Source organism: Pongo abelii, chromosome 13, assembly GCF_028885655.2.
Source record: "Pongo abelii isolate AG06213 chromosome 13, NHGRI_mPonAbe1-v2.0_pri, whole genome shotgun sequence".
Classification (NCBI taxonomy): Eukaryota; Metazoa; Chordata; class Mammalia; order Primates; family Hominidae; genus Pongo; species Pongo abelii.
Window position 1 is genome coordinate 25430829 of NC_071998.2, and position 19242 is coordinate 25450070.

The following is a 19242-nucleotide window of genomic DNA, read 5'->3' on the forward strand; positions in this document are numbered from 1 at the left end:
TAAACTAAGTTTCATTTTCCTCATGAGGGTGTTACAGCTACATCAGTCTAATGGCCTACTAATTATTTTAACACTTGAGAAGCACAATTTATCAAAACTGATTAAAGACTAAAAGTCAGAATCGCTTTATATCTAATTGAGAAATTGAATTCATTATAAAGAATCTTCAAACAAGGAAAATGTCAAGCCCAAATGGTTTTATTGGTGAATTCTGTTAACATTTAAGGGGAAAATGATACCAATCTGAAACAAACTCTTGTTTTATGAGACTAGCATAACTCTGATACCAAAACCTGATAAACACATTACAAGAAAATAAAATTATTGACTAATATTCCTCATGAACACAGACACAAAAGTATTTATGAAAATACTCATTTGGTCATGATATAGCATCCTTTGTATCTAAAACCAAATGAGATTTATCCCAGGAATGGTAGGTTGGGTGAATGTTCAAAAATCGATCAATGAAATTTGATATGTTAACAGAATATATAATCACCTCAATAAATGCAGGAAAAAACATTTGAAAAATTCAACACCCATGCATTATAAAAACTCAGCAAACCAGGAATAAAAGAGAACTTCATCAATTTGATAAAAGGTATCTAAGAAAAATTTATAGCTACCATATTATTTAAAGTGATTATTATTACATTGATGATTTCCCCACTGAAATTAGCAATAAAGTAATGGTGTCAACTGTCACCACTTTTATTCTATTTTCTATAGGAGGCTCTAGGAGGTACCATAATAAAGGAAGCAAAAAGCATGAAGACTGGAAAGAAAGAAGTAAAACTGGCTGGGCATGGTGGCTCATGTCTGTAATCCCAGCACTTTGAGAGGCCGAGATGGGTGGATCGCTTGAGTTCAGGAGTTTGAGACCAGCCTGGGCATCAGGGCGAAACCCCATCTCTACAAAAAAAATACAAAAATTAGCTGGGTGTAGTGGTGTGCACCTGTGGTCCTAGCTACTCAGCAGTCTGCGGTGGGAGGATCCTTGAGCCTGGGAGGTGGAGGCTGCAGCAGCCTGGTTGACAAAAGTGAGACCCTGTCCCAAAAGAAAAAGTAAAACTATAATGAAAGGAAATAAAAGGCATAAAGATTGGAAAGGAAGAAGTTAAAGTATGTATTCACAAATGACATCACTATTTATCTAGAAAACTTAGAGGAATTTACAGAACAATTACTAGAACAAATAAGTGAAGTTAGCAATGTTGCATGTTTTAAGGTCAAACAAAAATCACTTGTATTTCTTTTTCTTTTTTCGTGAGATGGAGTCTCACTCTGTCGCCCAGGCTGGAGTACAGTGGTGCGATCTTGGCTTACTGCACCCTTTGCTTCCTGGGTTCAAGCGATTTTCCTGCCTCAGCCTCCCGAGTAGCTGGGATTACAGGTGCCCACCACCACGCCCGGCTATTTTTTGTATTTTTAGTAGAGACGAGGTTTCACCATGTTGGCCAGGCTGGTCTCGAACTCCTGACCTCAGGTGATCCACCCACCTCAGCCTCCCAAAGTGCTGGGATTACAGGCGTGAGCCACCACACCCAGCCAATCATTTGTATTTCTATACAGTAGCAACAGACAATTTGAAAATGAAATCTTAAAAACAATTCCATTGACAGTAGCATCAAATAACATAAAATAGTTCAGAATAGCCAGGTGTGATGGCCCATGCCTGTAGTCCCAGCTACTCTGGATGGCTGAGGTAGGAGGATTGCTTGAGTCCAGGTGGATCCGTTGAGCCCATGAGTTCAAGGCTGTAGCACACTATAATTGTGCCTGTGAATAGCCACTGCACTCCAGCTTGGGCAACATAGTGAGACTCCGTCTGTAAAATAAAATGAAACAAAACTAAAATACGCTGAGAGAAATTATAGACCTCAGTGAATGAAAAGGCATACCATGCTTATGGATTAGAAGACTCAATATTATTAAGATGTCACTTCTCCCCAAGTTTATCTGTAGGTTCAATGCAATCTTGATCAAAATCCCAATAAGCTTTTTTTGGGGGGAGGAAGGGGTAATTGACAAGTTGATTCTTATTTCATATGGAAATGCACAGGGATTCAAGGTTGCAGTGACTCCTGTTTGTACCACTGCACTCCAGCCTGGGAGACAGAGAGAGACCTTGTCTCAAAAAAAAAAAAAGAATGCAAAGAATCTCAAATAGCTAATATCTTCACAGTGAAAAACAAATTTGGAGAACTTAGTAGTACTTGATTTTGAGACTTAGTTGAAATCTAAAGTAACCTAGAGACAGTGGTATTGTCAAAGTAGTAGGAAGTAGAATATAACAAGAGTCAGAAATAGACACACATACATTCAATGGACTTGGTTTTTTTACAAAGGTCCCAAGGCTATCCAATGGCAAAAGAAAAAGTTTTCAACAAACGGTGCTGAAACAATTAGAAATGTGGAAAAAGTGAACCTGGATCCCCCATCTCACGCCACAACAAAATTATTTTGAGATAGTAATAGACCCAGAAGTAAAGGCTAAAAATATACATTTAAAAGGAAACAATATTTTCATGACCTTGGGGTAGGCAAAGATTTATTAAAGAGGACACAAAAAACAACAAACAGAAGAAAAACCTGAAAAATTGCATCAATGTAAGTTGCTCCTCAAAAGACACCTTTAAGAAAATGAAATGGCACATGTATACATATGTAACTAACGTACACATTGTGCACATGTACCCTAAAACTTAAAGTATAGTAATAAAAAAAAAATGAAATGGTAAGCCACTGACTGGAAGAAGATACTTCGAATACATATATTTAACAATTTTGTATCCAGAATAAATAACTCCTGTAAATCCATAAACCAAAAAACTCCAAAGTCAGGCAAAAGATTGGAGCAGATGCTTCACAAAAGGTATATGAATGACCCAGTAAGCACATGCAAATGTGCCCACCATTAATTATATGGGAAATTAAAATTAAAACCACAATAATATACCATTTCACACCGACCAAGATGGAAGTTTAAAAAAAAAAAAAAAAGAAAGGCTGACCAATGTGTCTACTGTAGCTCTCCTACTGCGGGTGGGAATGTAAACTGGATATAATCAGTCATTATAAAGCTAAACATAGACTTACCCTGGCACCCAGCCTATGTGGGATAACTGTGTACACCGGTGTACACTTTACAAAACTCATCGAATTGCACACTCAGATTATGTGCATTTTACTGTGTCTAAACGTTAGCGCTATAAAAGCAAAACAAAATATAAGATCATAAAAATAAAAGCAATTCCTAGGGGTCCTCTCCGTTCCCGGGCTTCCTCGGTGCGGAGGGAAACGAAACTAGCGCGAGGCAGCACAGCCTCCGCGGACCCCGCCCGCCGCTAGTTGCACTTTCGATTTTCCCTTTAGTTATTAAAGTTCCTATGCAGCTCCGCCTCTCGTCCCGCATTATTTCATCGGAAAATCCCTGCTTTCCCCGCTCGCCACGCCCTCCTCCTACCAGGCTTTAAAGCTAGTGAGGCACAGCCAGGCGGGAACGTAGCTGGAAGCAGAGGCCGGCATGACCACCGAGCAGCGGCGCAGCCTGCAAGCCTTCCAGGATTATATCCGGAAGACCTTGGACCCTACCTACATCCTGAGCTACATGGCCCCCTGGTTTAGGGAGGGTGAGTGTCTCCAGCGGCGCCTTCTCGGCGGAAAACAATTGAGGACTTGTTTTTCTCTTGCTTCGTTCCCTTCTTTTAATCAATGCAGATAGCCTGCCAGACACCCCAGGTTTGTGGTAAGATCTCCGCAGCATTTTAGGCTAGAGGTTGCCATAGTTTGAGGAGCCCTCGGAGGCCTAGGTGGGGAAACTGAGTTCCAGCGAGGTGAAGTAACTTGCTTAAGGGTGCTCATCTATTTAGGTTCAAAGCTGGGGAAGAAATTTTCTGTTTCATTTATTTTCACTAATATTAAAGTCTACTGTGTGCTTGGCTGGGTACTGACAGAGATTGAGAAATAAGATAAGGGCTCTTCCTTAGTATACATTACAGCCCAAGGGATGGGACACAAAGGGCAGATAATTACAGTACTGAGCACAAAATGCGGTCTGAGCTTAAAGGAAGTTGATGCTTACTCTGCCGAATCTTATTTGCACGTCTAAAGAAGTGGAAGCTGGAGAAGAGCTGGACTTTTCCAGACCGAATAGCTGTAGGCTTTAATACAGGTGTTTCCATCTAGCTTCGGAGACAGGTGATCCTGGGTAATGACCATTTTGTAAATTTGTATCGAATTAATTTGTGCTGGAGATGAGCAGAGGCTTCTGGGAAAGAGGTGAAAGGAGATGGTACTTAAAAGATATGGATGAGGCCTGGCGTGGTCGCTCACGCTGTAATCCCAGCTGTAGAGCACCCGATGCTGTTGCTGTTCGGGGTGCCACTATGTAACCCGCACGGACCTAGGGGACTGAACAAAGTGGGGCGAACGCGGGAATAAAAGACAAGAGACAAAAGAGTATATCTGGAAGAAGGGGTCAGGGGGCACCTTGCCTCTAGTGGACAAGGGCCCTGAGCTTTACACAGCCCTTCTTGTTTATTAAGCAAAAGAGATAGCGAGAAGGGGAGGTGGTTGTTGGCTGGCTGCTTGATTCACAGCAGGCTTGCAAGACTGCATTCTTCGAACAATAGGTGCTAGATTTCTCAATAATTTCAAGGAGCCCGGCGCCAGGGAGTGAGGCGCTCAGCAAACCTTCTGGTGGCAAGGCAGTGTGAGTTTGCCCACGTGCTGCATTCATGATAAACAGTTTGCTGTTTGATCATATAGCCTCCAGCGGAATGCTGAGTTGGTCATGTCCCAAGGGCCTTCGGCTCCCTGCACCCAGCACTTTGGGAGGCCTAGGCGGGTGGATCACAAGGTCAGGAGTTCGAGACCAGCTTGGCCAATATGGTGAAACCCCGTCTCTACTGAAAAATACAAAATTAGCCAGGCGTAGTGGTGCACTCCTGTAGTCCCAGCTACTCAGGAGGCTGAGGAATGAAAATCGCTTGAACCAGGGAGGTGGAGGTTGTGGTGAGATCGCACCACTGCACTCAGCCTGGGCGACATCGTGAGACTCTTGTCTCCAAAAAAAAAAAAACCACAAAAAAAGTCGATGAGAGGGGGCCTGGGAATCCTAAAAGTCTCCAAGTGCCAGTCTTTCCTGATGTTATTGCAGTTTTTGGAAATTGCGTTAAGACCGGCAACTAACTTGAATGCTAATTGCTCTACAAAACTAAAAGAAAGGTTGTGGAATGGCATTCTAGTGACCAGTGTAGCTTGGCACCTGAAGAAGTACTTGGAAGAAGCACTAACAACTGGTGTGAATTCCATTTTTTCATTCACTCATATATTGATTTGATACACCTTGATGGAATAAAATAAGCAACTCGTATCTGTATTATGTTAGCATTGGAGGTAATTTACTCAGCACCTATCACCCAATAGTGTCACTGAAAGCTGAGGAAGCAATGATGAGCACAGTAGAAACTGTTCCTGCCCTAATAGTGATTAGTGTGTGTATGTGAATGCAGGTAACAAAATAGTAAATAATAAAGTGCAGCAGTGCTTTGATGGAAAAAAGCTGGGATGTCTACCAGAGTCCAAAGGGCACAGCCAAAGCTTCCCAGATATTTGGCATTTGAACTGAGGTCTAAAGAAGGAGAAAAAATTAGCTGGAAGGAGACAATAAATTGCAGTTAGAGGGCTCCTTATGTGCAAAGGTCCAAGGTGAAAGAGAAACTAGAGTGTTCCGGGTATCCAGAAAATATTAGTATGGTGGCATTGTGGAGAGAGAGGCAGGAGTTGAGAGAGATGAGACTTAAGAGGCAAGCAGAAGTGGGATATGAACAGTTTTGGACTTTATCCACTGAAATGTGATAAGGAGAGGGGACCAAAATAGAATTTGCATTGTAGAAAAACGACTTTGACTTCAGTTTGAGGAATGTCTTGGATAGGTACAAGACAGGGAGAGAGAGAATGGCAGATGCAATGATGCCAGGACAGCAGAGTGGAAAAACTGGAAGCAGGGAGACTAGTTAGGAAAATAGGAATCCAGAGGAATGGGGAGAAATGGATGGATTCAAGACACATTTGGAAAGTATAATCAATAGGTCTCTTGGGGAGTTGTGGTGAGGAGGTAAGGGTGAGGACAGGGTGGAGAATGACTTCCAGGTCTCTGGCTTTGGTCCTTGGGTGAATAAATGGTAGTTTCTGAGATAGGAAATGTGGGAAGAGGGACAGGTTTGCAGGAGAAGGAGAAAAATTCGGATTTAGGTATGCTGGGTTTGTATGCCTTGGATACATCCATGAAGAGATGTTCATCAGATTGTTGGCTGCACAGGTGTGGAGTTCAGGAAAAGGGTCCACGGTTGGGAGACATTAATGTAGAGATCCTTGCTGAAACAATGAGAGTGGGTGCGATTGTTACTGAAACACCAGGGATTCAGCCTAGGTTCTGTTGCTGGCTGCACAGAAAGCCAATCACTGAGACAACAAGTATTGCCAAGGCTTTAATTGGGAGCTGCAGCAAAGGAGGTAGGAGATCAGTCTCAAATCCATCTCCCTGACCCATTGAAATTAGGGGTATGGATAGAAGGAAAGAAATATAACTAGGTGTTGGAAAATGGACTCTGGAGGGGTAAGGAAGCAATCATGATAAATGAGGGGCCTGGTGTCTCATTGTCTGGAAGTGATGGTCTGATGACTTTCAGTTCTTTTATACCTTTTGAGAGGCCTGGGGGGCCTTTTCCTGGGGAAGGAACTCAGATAAAACAAATACAAGTTTCAGCTTTAAGATCAGGGGGGTCAATTTCTATGTTTATTTGAAAGAATTGTATATGGGACTGTTGTGTTGGTTTCAGTCCCCCTCTTTCTATTTATCAATTCCTGGATCATGGGGAATCTGATCCTCAATCTTTCTGGCAGCTTCATGCTGAGGAATGGCGTGGTGGGCAGTTCCATACTATGGGTAACCACGTGGCCATCCAGGAATCAAAAGTTAATCTAATGTAGTTTTCTTCTGAGACACAATCTGTATCATTACTGTTCCCCGCTTTCACCAAAGACGTATCACAGCTGGATGGGCCTACCTGCAAAATAAGCCTCAGTTACATATACTTGGCTTATTTACCCACAGAAAGTGCAGCAAAAATTATTGTCCATATGGGCTCTCCTAATTGGCTTTGCTGGAACCTCTCACAAGGCCATTTCAGTCAAAGCCCTAGGAAAATAACTTGTTCCTTCAACTGTGTCCCATTATAAAAGAAAACAGATTTTTATTAAATGTATGCAAGAAAACACATTGCCATGAATTAAGAATATTCACAAATAGTTTATAAATTCTGGAGAAATTAGGGAGAGAGAAAATGCCTCAAATTCTGTTTACAAGGGTATACTCTACTTAATATACTGTATTCTTAAAGGTTATGAAGCGCTTAAAAGAAAAAATTCTCCAGATTCCAAAAAACAAAAATTCTCCAGACTTTTTCAAACAAAACCATAAAAAATTATTTCAGTCCCACATTAGTTCAGTCCATGCAATCAACTCCTGCTGTGCTTCATATTGGGTTAGTAATCTTTATAAACATGTCAGCCTTTTAATTAAGAGAGACTCTAATTAAGAGTCCTAGAAGTTTTCTGTATTCCAGTGGCACAATCTCCAAAGTTATCAGAAATCTGCATTCAAGACTCCTTTTCATGAAGTGCCCTGAATAAACAAGCTCTGGACTATATCTGATTATAAGTCACTTTTTGGAAAGAATCAATGTGATGACAAAAGTCTTAGGAGAGCCATAAAGACACAGTTGACAAGGAAATTTTTTTTTCTGTTGGCATATAACAATTTAACATAATAATTATCATTACTGACACCATATATTAAGACATATCAGAATTTTAGGAATGTCATATAGTCCTGCAACACATATTAATAGCACATCTATATAAATATAACCCAAAGGAAGTTAAATACCACCTCACATTTGATAATGCTTCCTGTATAATTCTAACATACCAAAGAAGCCTAACATGTCTGTTTGTCTTGGACTTCAAGGAAGCTAATATACAAAAAAGTTAGTTTGAGGTTAAAAAAAAAACCCCTGAATTTAGAACTTGAAATTTTTGCTGTTGGGAAGTCTGTCAGTATCAAAGATTTAAGACACTTGATATCACAAAATAGGATCACAGGTCACTACAAAATAGTTATTCATTTAGCCAAAAAGAAAACAACAAACACATTTACCCTTTGATAGGGAACTCAGTTTCCCAACAATAAGGCTTAATAAAGACAGCATGAGGCCAACTAAATGTCTCTCCCTCTTCCTTCCCCCTACAGTTCACTCAAAAGGTAAACAAATATTTTATCTCAATATTATACAAACATTTTATTCAAAAGAGAACATCAAATTTTACCTTTGTATGGTATATTTTTAATGTTAAAGCTAATTTTAATAAAACCTTATAAACCGAATTTTAATCAGTTTGACTATAAGGTAGGATTTCTGTAAAGTTGTTTTTTTTTTTTTTTTTTTTTTTTTTTTTTGAGATGGAGTCTGGCTCTGTTGCCCAGGCTACAGTGGTGCGATCTTGGCTCACTGCAACCTCTGCCTCCTGGGTTCAAGCAATTCTCCTGCCTCAACCTCCCTAGTAGCTGGGATTACAGGCCATGCCACCACACTTGGCTAATTTTTGTATCTTTAGTAGAGACGGGGTTTCACCATGTCAGCCAGGCTGGTCTCCAACTCCTGGCCTCAGCTGATCCACCTGCCTTGGCCTCCCAAAGTGCTGGGATTACAGGCGTGAGCCACCACACCCGGCCTGAGTCACCACGCCCAGCCTGAGCCACCACACCCAGCCTGAGCCACCACACCCAGCCTGAGCCACCACACCCAGCCATCTTTTTATAACGTTTTACGATTTCCTATTAAAGAGTAGAGTAATGCTCCAAGAAAACCCTGTTATGACACAGGGGCCCAGACATTGGCCTTGCATCAGTGTGCTTTTGATGTTAATGTTTAATTTATAGAAAAACCCTGAACTAATTTTATAACTCAAAATCAGCCCTTACAAGCTCACATGCTCACCTTTTCTGCAGTAGTTCCTGGGCATAGATGGATTGAATGGTTTTAATTTCTAGCCCTATGTCTCATAATAGCAGTTCATTATGATTGTCACCTTCTCCTGAGTCTGAAGACGAGGCTTCATTTGGTGTCAGTGCTCAAGATTTAGCAGGTATTGGTGTCTTTTTTGGACCCAGGAGTCAAAGGCCTTTGAATTACTAAATAATTGTTTCCTAAGAATTATTTAATAGCGTATTTATACTGCAGGAAACCTCATCATTCTCTCTAATATGTCACAAAATAAAACCCTGGGATTTGGTGTCTAGTAGTTACTGTCTGAAACACTTCAACCCATTATACAATCCATTGTATTAAAGTGGTTAGGTTACTCCTTGCATTTATCTGCTAGCATTCTAATGACAAAACTGTGACCTAGAGCCTCAAAAATGTGGTAGGTCCTGTGCCAAACTTACTAAAGTAAGATAGTTAACTTTTCTTTCCATCATTTAAAAAAAAATGGTAAATGCAAGTATCAGTTTTGGAAATTCAGTATGAAGATAAATCTTTCATTTAAAAAGTATACAACAAAACAAGGACAAAGTGAAAATAAGCACACAGTAATTTCTTTTCAGCTATTTTAAAAGGGCCTCATCATACATTTCCAAGATTGGTTTCTGGATAAAGTACTGACAACTGATTTAAGTGACTTACACCACTAGAATCTTCAAACTGGCATAACACTTGTATGTACATATTTTGTTTTCAAGTATACATGTGAAGCCCCATCAGTGATAAATGGCTTAGTATAAAAAAAAACTAGAAAGTCTTATAATTTTTTTATGACTTAATCCAAGTAAATGTTATTTAATCTTAATAATGGTAAACACAACTAAATTAGTTTGAGAGAAAGCCCAATCAATATAATTTCCTTAAAGACAAAGCCAATTTTTTTCTGAATATTAAAACTTTGTACCCATATAGCAGTTTTGCCTCATTAAAGGAAAAGATCTGAAACCGCTATTGTTGATTGAATTGAATTACCTTGGAAATAAACACCATTTAAACATCTCTCTCACCTACTTTTCCAAATAACCAATAATAATGTACTATTTTTGTTCAGAACTTAGAAGAATAAACCTTTGATTATTTTTTTTTTGCCAGGAATCTTAAAGTTCTTATAGCTCTCTAGTTCATTAGAGGTAAGCAGAACCAAACAAATGTTAAAGGCTGGTGTCCACCATCAATTTTTGGAAGCTTGAAAAAGGTAGCTTAGGAACTTTGGATAAGTAGAGCAAATGATGAGATACTGGAAATGCATAGGAAACAAAATGACTATTCATGGAACCAAATAAAAGCCTTCCTTACATTAGAAACTAAAAACCATCAATGGTTTTATTAATATGTATATATAAGTAAAACCTAAAGAAGAAGAAACAGCAAATAAATGCAAATTAAAAGAAAAAACAAACAAGAAACCAACCTGAAAATTTTCTACTCAGTTTAACGTGGAGGCTGTAGTGTTACCCAGAGCCAAAAAAAATATGATGAATATTTTGTTCCTGATGCACAATTTAATGTCTTTAAATTCACCAATACCACTATATATTTTGTGCAATTAAGAAATTCACTTTAGGCTGGGTGTGGTGGCTCATGCCTGTAATCTTAGCACTTTGGGAGGCCCAGGTGGGTGAATCACTTGAGGCCAGGAGTTTGAGACCAGCCTGGCCAACATGGTAAAACCCCATCTCTACTAAAAATACAAAAATTGGCCAGGCATGATGGCACACACCTATAATCCCAGCTACTCTGGAGGAGGCTGAGGCATGAGAATTGCATGACCGGGAGGTAGAGCTGAGATCATGCCACTGCACTCACTCCAGCCTGGGTGACAGAGCGAGAATCTGTATCAAAAAAAAAAAAATCAATTTAGGTATGTGACCAGTAAGTATTATACTGTAATGATAGTATATCTATGCAGAAGCAAATACAGTGTGAAGCAATGCAAGCATGTAGGTGAAATTTGATTGTTGCTATATCTGTCTTCTATCTGGCTTCATGGTTAACTATATTAAGAAAGAATTGCCAAACTGCCAATGTGTTTCTTTACAATATTTCTTATTTTACTTTCATCAAGACTAAGAGCTTTAACTATGAGCAGTGTTAATTAGCCAGATTTCTCCAATATTCTATCTGGTTTTAAGAGAATATTATTTAAGCCTTTTAAACTTTGTATTTTCTCTGTCTGTACATAAAGGTAGACACACAAAGAAATAGGAGAGAAACTACATGACTTACACACACCATCTATGATATGCTTAGACTTTCTGATTTGTCCTGGATTTTCGTTTTTTCTTCTTCTTCTTTTTTTTTTTTTTTTTTAAAAACAGTCATTTTACTTTAGGACAAAAAAATTACCATTATAAGATGCTTTGTCATACAAAATTATTTTCTTTATAACCTTCCTTACCAAAAATACATCTTCATACTCATAACTTTCTCCACATCTCTCTCGTCTACTTGTTCTTTTCTACCTTGTTTCATAAGTAACCTTTCAAGTCCATAATTTGAATTATTAATAAACTTTAGATAACTTCTGAGTTAGATAAAATTATTTTTTTCTGAATAAAAATACATTGTCTTTTGCACATTTTATATATAGAATTACATATGAACTAGAATTCTTATCCTTAGTAACAACCTTAAATTTCAGTAAAAACCTAGGAAGGAAGAAATCTTGAGCTGCCTAGCAGATATTAGTATTTTATAGATGAGAACCATTCCACAGTTTTTAGAAACATGTTCCCCACATCATAACCTTTTCTTAATTGGAAATGACTCAAACATCCAATGATTATATTTCTGATTATGCCAAAAGTTCATTTACAGCATTTGACCATTTACATTTTATTTATTTTTAGCAGTTTATCTAGATTATTTCTGCATCATTTCCTTCTTAACCATTTTATAACCTGTGAATGTCAGGTGTTCACCTAAATAAGAACCTTAAAATTAATACATGGGCATTTCTATCAATAACTCAGAAGATTCAGCTGTTTTCATTAAACTAACAGCATTAAATTAGTCTTATAAAGAATTCACACAAATATTCACTGAGTTTATAGCTTTATAACATTCTGCCAAACTCTGATACCTCAAATTATCTAGCTGAGACAAATATAAAATTGAGACAAAAATGTATGCTGACAATTCTGAAGACATTTCTATTTTTATTTTACCAATAATTTTAAAGACAGCTTGTTTATTAAAGATTTACTGAAGTCATGTGAACTTGAAAAACACTTTGGACTTAATTTATGAGCACTCTTTTATTTATAAGCCAATTTGGTAGGTATAGTGTATAACATAGTTAATGTACATCTAGATAAACACATCTAAACATGTATACACACACAAAGATCCAACAGCTTTTACCTTGGAACTCTAGCCATGAGACAGCAATACAAACTCACCAATCTACAACCAAGTCCACATGGCTAAACTTTGTTTGCTCCAATCGGTAATCCAGTGAAGGCTGTGAACCAGAATTTTGGGTAAAGCAGTTTCCATGGCAGTTTGATTTTTAGAAGCTACATTCCAAAGAACCCTGGGGCAAACAGCACTACAGAAGAACGTCAGGTGGAAACTACTCACCAGGCCCAACCCTGCTTAAAACAGCGGCATAAAAGCCAGAATACATGGAACTCCACCTGGCTTTCCCATTCAACAGCCAACTCCAGATTCCAAAGAATATTGGGGCAAACGTAGTACAAAAGAATATTTGTTTGTTGAATTCTAATTTCCCATTACTAGATTGACACACACAATCACCAAAACACAATCCAACTGCTGAAGCAATAGACAAGCCCTAACAGTATCCAAACTGAAACAGTCGAGGTGCTTTTCTCTCTCAATCGGGCTTTATTAACCTGCAAACAGAAATTTCTTAGGAATTTTCCAAATTGAGAGGAGCCGATCCCACTGTCTGGTACCCAAAAAAGACACTAACTTGGCCAGACATAAACACAGAAATTACAAACGTGCTCTCTAGAGTATCATACGGAGAGTCAGGTTGCTTCCCTTTCTTAGTCAGTTGGGCTTGTTTAACCTGCAAATGGAAGCTCCTTTTAAAATTTCCAAATTGAGCAGATCTTGCTGTCTGGGCCAAGAAAGGACACTCACTTATCCAGATGCCACTGTCACATTTCAAAGGCTGTTCTTCCTAGCAATCAGGAACTCAGCTGGGGCTGGCAGCAGCAGGGCCAGAGAGACCAAAACTCACTTCCAGCCAAAATTGGGTGGGCAGTTGCTTAGGAGGGCTTCTGGGACTCCTGGACCACAGCAACCCAGCCACAAAAATCTGTTACTGAAGCACCAGGGGTTTGGCCTAGGTCCTCCTGCTAGCCACACAGAAAGCTAAACAGGGAGACAACAAGTATTGCCAGGGAAGAAGGCTTTAATTGGGAGCTGTAGCCAAGAAGATGAGAGATTAGTCTCAAATCCATCTCCCTGACCCACTAAAATTAGGGGTTTATATAGCAGGGAAGAAATGTAACTGTGTGGGAAAACAGGAACTCAGGAAGCAATCATGATGAATGAGGGGCCTGGCCTCATTGTCTGGATGTGATAATCTGGTGAATTTCAGTTTGATACTTTTTGAGAGGCCTGGTGGTCTTTTGCCTGAGAAAGGATCTCAGATAAAACAAGTGTAAGCTTCAAATTTACAGACCAGAAGGGTCAATTTCCGTTTTTCTGGAATAAATGTCTGTGGGACTGTAGTCAGTTTCAAGATTGCTTTTTAGAGTGTGAGTAGAAAGAGCCTGAGACGGAATCCTGTGCAAGCCCTCATTTAAGAGGTGAGCAGAGGAGGAAAAGAGACTGGGAAAGAGTGCCGCATATGTGGGCAAGGAGGCATCACGGAAACTAAGGGAGAATGATGTGGTGGATAACATGGCTGAATGATGCTGAGAACCCAAGGTCTGTCAGAACTAAAAAAACATTCCCTTTACTTTGGCATTATTGACTTTTGGGGCCACCCACAGGACTAGTTTCTGTGGAGTAGGGATGAAGGTAAAGGTATAAGATGGTTGGGAAACTAACTGCAAGAGTAGACTCAGGAATAAATAGAGGGCAAGGAAGTGGAGAAGATAAATAAATGTAGGCAGTTCTTTTGAAAATATGATTCACAAATTAAAAATTACAAGGGAGGTAGTGCTTAATAGTATCTTCACACAAATCCAGTCTATACAATTTGGTTACAATGTGGGTTCCAAGAAAGGAGAGAGAAGACAGAAGCAAAGATAAATGGAAAAAAAAGAAAATTTTACTTGTTTAAGAAAGAGACAGCACTTTGCATGTGAGTTTATTGAGAAGGGAATACATTAGTAGGATTTTCATATTTCTCAGATGAAGAAATAATCATGTAAACATTCAGGAAAAACAAATATGTGTGGCTTTTTTTCTTTTTTTTTTTGAGACAGAGTCCTGCTCTCTCACCCAGGCTGGAGTGCAGTGGTGTGATCTCGGCTCACTGCAACATCCACTTCCGGGTTCAAGTGAGACAGGGTTTCACCATGTTGGTCAGGCTGGTCTCTAACTCCTGGCCTTGTGATCCGCACACCTTGGCCTCTCAAAGTGCTAGGATTACAGGTGTGAGCCACCATGCCTGGCCACAAATAAGATTACTCAGGTTTTCTCTAACAGAATCAACATCAAGTTGGTCTCTGACTTCTCTGCAACTCTAATGTAACTAAAGAGTAAAACTCTGTGCAGCATTTAAAAGGTAAAACAAAGTTGCCCCTATTTTATATTTAGCCAGGTATTTATGTATGTAAGCAAGAAGAAAACATTATTATGTATGTGGGGTCTTATATATATTTCTTACAGAAATTACTGGAAATGTGATTCCAAACAATGGGAACTGAAAAAAATTAGCGTAAAAAAAGGAGTTCTTGTAATGCAAGGATTGGTCATGAATGTTGAAACTAGGCATGTAGAGTTTATTTTAAATAATTTTATAGATTTGTCCACAAAGGTAAGTGCAATAGTCAAGCATTTTTTTAAATTATACTTTAAGTTCTGGGACACATGTGCAGAACGTGCAGGTTTGTTACATAGGTATACACGTGCCATGGTGGTTTGCTGCACCCATCAACCCATCATCTCCATTAGGTATTTCTTCTAATGCTATCCCTCCCCTATCCCCCCAGCCCCCAAAAGGCCCCAGTGTGTGATGTTCCCCTCCCTGTGTCCACGTGTTCTTATTGTTCAACTCCCACTTATGAGTGAGAACATACGGTGTTTGGTTTTCTGTTCCTGTATTAGTTTGCTGAGAATGATGGTTTCCACCTTCATCCATGTACCTGCAAAGGACATGAACTCATTTTTTTTATGGCTGCATAGTATTCCATGGTGTATATGTGCCACATTTTCTTTATCCAGTTTATCATTGATGGGCATTTGGGTTGGTTCCAAGTCTTTGCTATTGTGAACAATGCCGCAAGACACATACATGTGCATGTGTCTTTATAGGAGAATGATTTACAATATTTTGGTATATACCCAGTAATGGGATTGCTGGGTCAAAGGATATTTCTGGTTCTAGATCCTTGAGGAATCACCACACTGTCTTCCACAATGGTTGAACTAATTTATACTCCCACCAAAAGTGTAAAAGCATTTCTGTTTCTCCACATCCTCTCCAGCATCTGTTGTTTCCTGACTTTTTAATGATCGCCATTCTAACTGGCATGAGATGGTATCTCATTGTGGTTTTGATTTGCATTTCTCTAATGACCAGTGATGATGAGCATTTTTTCATGTGTTTGTTGGCAGTATAAATGTCTTCATTTGAGAAATGTCTGTTCATATCCTGCACCCACTTTTTGATGGGGTTGTTTCTTTCTTTTAAATTTGTTTAAGTTCCTTGTAGATTCTGGATATTAGCCCTTTGTCAGATGGATAGATTGCAAAATTTTCTCTCATTCTGTAGTTTGCCTGTTCATTCTGATGATAGTTTCTTTAGCTGTGCAGAAGCTCTTTAGTTTAATTAGATTCTATTTGTCAATTTTGACTTTTGTTGTCATTGCTTTTAGTGTTTTAGTCATGAAGTCTTTGCCCGTGCCTATGTCCTGAATGGTATTGCCTAGGTTTTCTTCTAGGGATTTTATAGTTTTAGGCCTTACATTTAAGGCTTTAATCCATCTTGAGTTAATTTTTGTGTAAGGTGTAAGGAAGTGGTTCAGTTTCAGTTTTCTGTATATGGCTAGTCAGTTTTCCCAACAACATTTATTAAATAGGGAATTCTTTCCCCATTGCTTGTTTTTGTCAGGGTTGTCAAAGACCATGTGGTTGTAGATGTTTGGCATTATTTCTGATGACTGTTCTGTTCCATTGGTCTATATATCTGATAATCTGTTTTGGTACCAGTACCATGCTCTTTTGATTACTGTAGCCTTGTAGTATAGTTTGAAGTCAGGTAGCATGATGCCTTCAGCTTTGTTCTTTTTTGCTTAGGATTGTCTTGGCTATGTGGGCTCTTTTTTGGTTCCATATGAACTTTAAAGTAGTTTTTTACAATTCTGTGAAGAAAGCCAGTGGTAGCTTGATGGGGATACCATTGAATCTATAAATTACCTTGGGCAGTATGGCCATTTTCACGATATTAATTCTTCCTATCCATGAGCATGGAATGTTCTTCCATTTGTTTGGTTCCTCTTTTATTTTGTTGAGCAGTGGTTGGTAGTTCTCCTTGAAGAGGTCCTTCATGTCCCTTGGAAGTTGGATTCCCAGGTATTTTATTCTCTTTGTAGTAATTGTGAATGGGAGTTCACTCATGATTTGGCTCTCTGTCTGTTATTGGTGTATAGGAATGCTTGTGATTTTTGCACATTATTTTGTATCCTGAGACTTTGCTGAAGTTGCTTATCAGCTTAAGGAGATTTTGGGCTGAGACTATGGGGTTTTCTAAATATGCCATCATGTCATCTGCAAACAGAGACAATTTGACTTCCTCTTTTCCTAATTGAATACCCTTTATTTCTTTCTCTTGCCTAATTGCCCTGGCCAGAACTTCCAACAGTATGTTGAATAGGAGTGGGGAGAGAGGGCATCCTTGTCTTGTGCTGGTTTTCAAAGGAAATGCTTCCAACTTTTGCCCATTCAGTATGATATTGGCTGTGGGTTTGTCATAAATAGCTCTTTATTATTCTGAGATACATTCCATCAATACATAGTTTATTGAGAGTTTTTAGCATGAAGTGCTGTTGAATTTTATCAACGGCATTTTCTGCATCTATTGAGATAATCACGTAGTTTTTGTCATTAGTTCTGTTTATGTGATGATTACGTTTATTGATTTGTATATGTTGAACCAGCCTTGCATCCCAGGGATGAAGCAGACCTGATTATGATGAATCAGCTTTTTGATATACTGCTGGATTCAGTTTGCCAGTATTTTATTGAGGATTTTTGCATCAATGTTCATCAGGGATATTGGCCTGAAATTTTCTGTTTTGGTTTTGTCTCTGCCAGGTTTTGGTATCAGGATGATGCTGGCCTCATAAAATGAATTAGGGAAGAGTCCCTCTTTTTCTATTTAGTTTCAGAAGGAATGGTATAAGCTCCTCTTTGTACCGCTGGTAGAATTCAGCTGTGAATCCATCTGGTCCTGGGCTTTTTTTGGTTGGTAGGCTATTACTGCCACAACTTGTTATTGGTCTATTCAGGGATTTGACTTCTTCCTGGTTTAGTCTTGGATGGTATATGTGTCTAGGAATTTATCCATTTCTTCTAGATTTTCTAGTGCATTTGCATAGAGGTGTTTATAGTATTCTGTGATGGTAGTTTGTATTTCTGTGGGATCACTGGTGATAGCCCCTTTATTATTTTTATTGTATCTATTTGAGTCGTCTCTCTCTTCTTCTTTATTAAGCTGGCTTGTGGTCTATATATTTGTTAATCTTTTCAAAAAACCAGCTCCTGGATTCACTGAATTTTTTGAAGGGTTTTCTGTGTCTCTATCTCCTTCAGTTCTGCTCTGATCTTAGTTATTTCTTGTCTTTTGCTAGCTTTTGAATTTGTTTGCTCTTGCTTCTCTAGTTCTTTTAATTGTGATGTTACGATGTTGATTTTAGATCTTTCCCGCTTTCTCCTGTGGGCATTTAGTGCTATAAATTTCCATCTACACACTGCTTTAAATGTGTCCCAGAGATTCTGGTACATTGTGTCTTTGTTTTCATTGGTTTCAAAGAACTTATTTATTTCTGCCTTCATTTCATATTTACCCAGTAGTCATTCAGGAGCAGGTTGTTCAGTTTCCACGTAGTTGTGCAGTTTTGAGTGAGTTTCTTAATCCTCGGTTCTAATTTGATTGCACTGTGTTCTGACAGACTGTTACGATTTCCGTTCTTTTGCATTTGCTGAGGAGTGTTTTATTTCCTATTATGTGGTCAATTTTAGAATAAGTATGATGTGGTGCTGAGAAGAATGTATATTCTATTCATCTGGGGTGGAGAGTTCTGTAGATGTCTATTAGGTCAGCTTTGTCCAGAGCTGAGTTCAAGTCCTGAATGTTCCTGTTAATTTTCTGTTTTGCTGATCTATTATTGACAGTGGGGTGTTAAAGTCTCCCACTATTATTGTGTGGGAGTCTAAGTCTCTTTGTAGGTCTGTAAGAACTTGCTTTATGAATCTGGGTATTCCTGTATTGGGTGCATATATATTTAGGATAGTTACCTCTTCTTGTTGCATTGATCCCTTTACTATTATATAATGCCCTTCTTTCTCTTTTTTGATCTTTGTTGGTTTAAAATCTGTTTTATCAGAGACTGGGATTACAACGCCTGCTTTTTTTTTTTCTTTCCATTTGCTTGGTAAATCTTCCTCCATCCCTTTATTTTGAGCCTATGTGTGTCTTTGCATGTGAGATGGGTCTCCTGAATACAGCACACCAATGGGTCTTGACTCTTTATCCAATTTGCCAGTCTGTGTCTTTTAATTGGGGCATTTAGCCCATTTACACTTAAGGTTAATATTGTTATGTGTGAATTTGATCCTGTCATTATGATGCTAGCTGGTTATTTTGCCCGTTAGTTGATGCAGTTTCTTCATAGCATCAATGGTCTTTACAATTTGGTATGTTTTTGCAGTGGCTGGTACCAGTTTTCCTTTCCATATTTAGTGCTTCCTTCAGGAGCTCTTG

General features: G+C 38.8%; 1 protein-coding gene across 1 annotated transcript in view; it reads left to right on the top strand.

Annotated features, from left to right (window-relative positions):
* Positions 1-3361: 3361 nt before the first annotated feature.
* The window catches only part of RIGI (RNA sensor RIG-I), a 72204-nt gene continuing 56323 nt past the window's right edge, over positions 3362-19242 (top strand). The window contains exon 1 of the mRNA XM_002819715.5: positions 3362-3635. Within this exon, the coding sequence (XP_002819761.2) occupies positions 3530-3635 (106 nt within the window). The 5' untranslated portion in view covers positions 3362-3529. The remainder of the gene's footprint in view (positions 3636-19242) is intronic.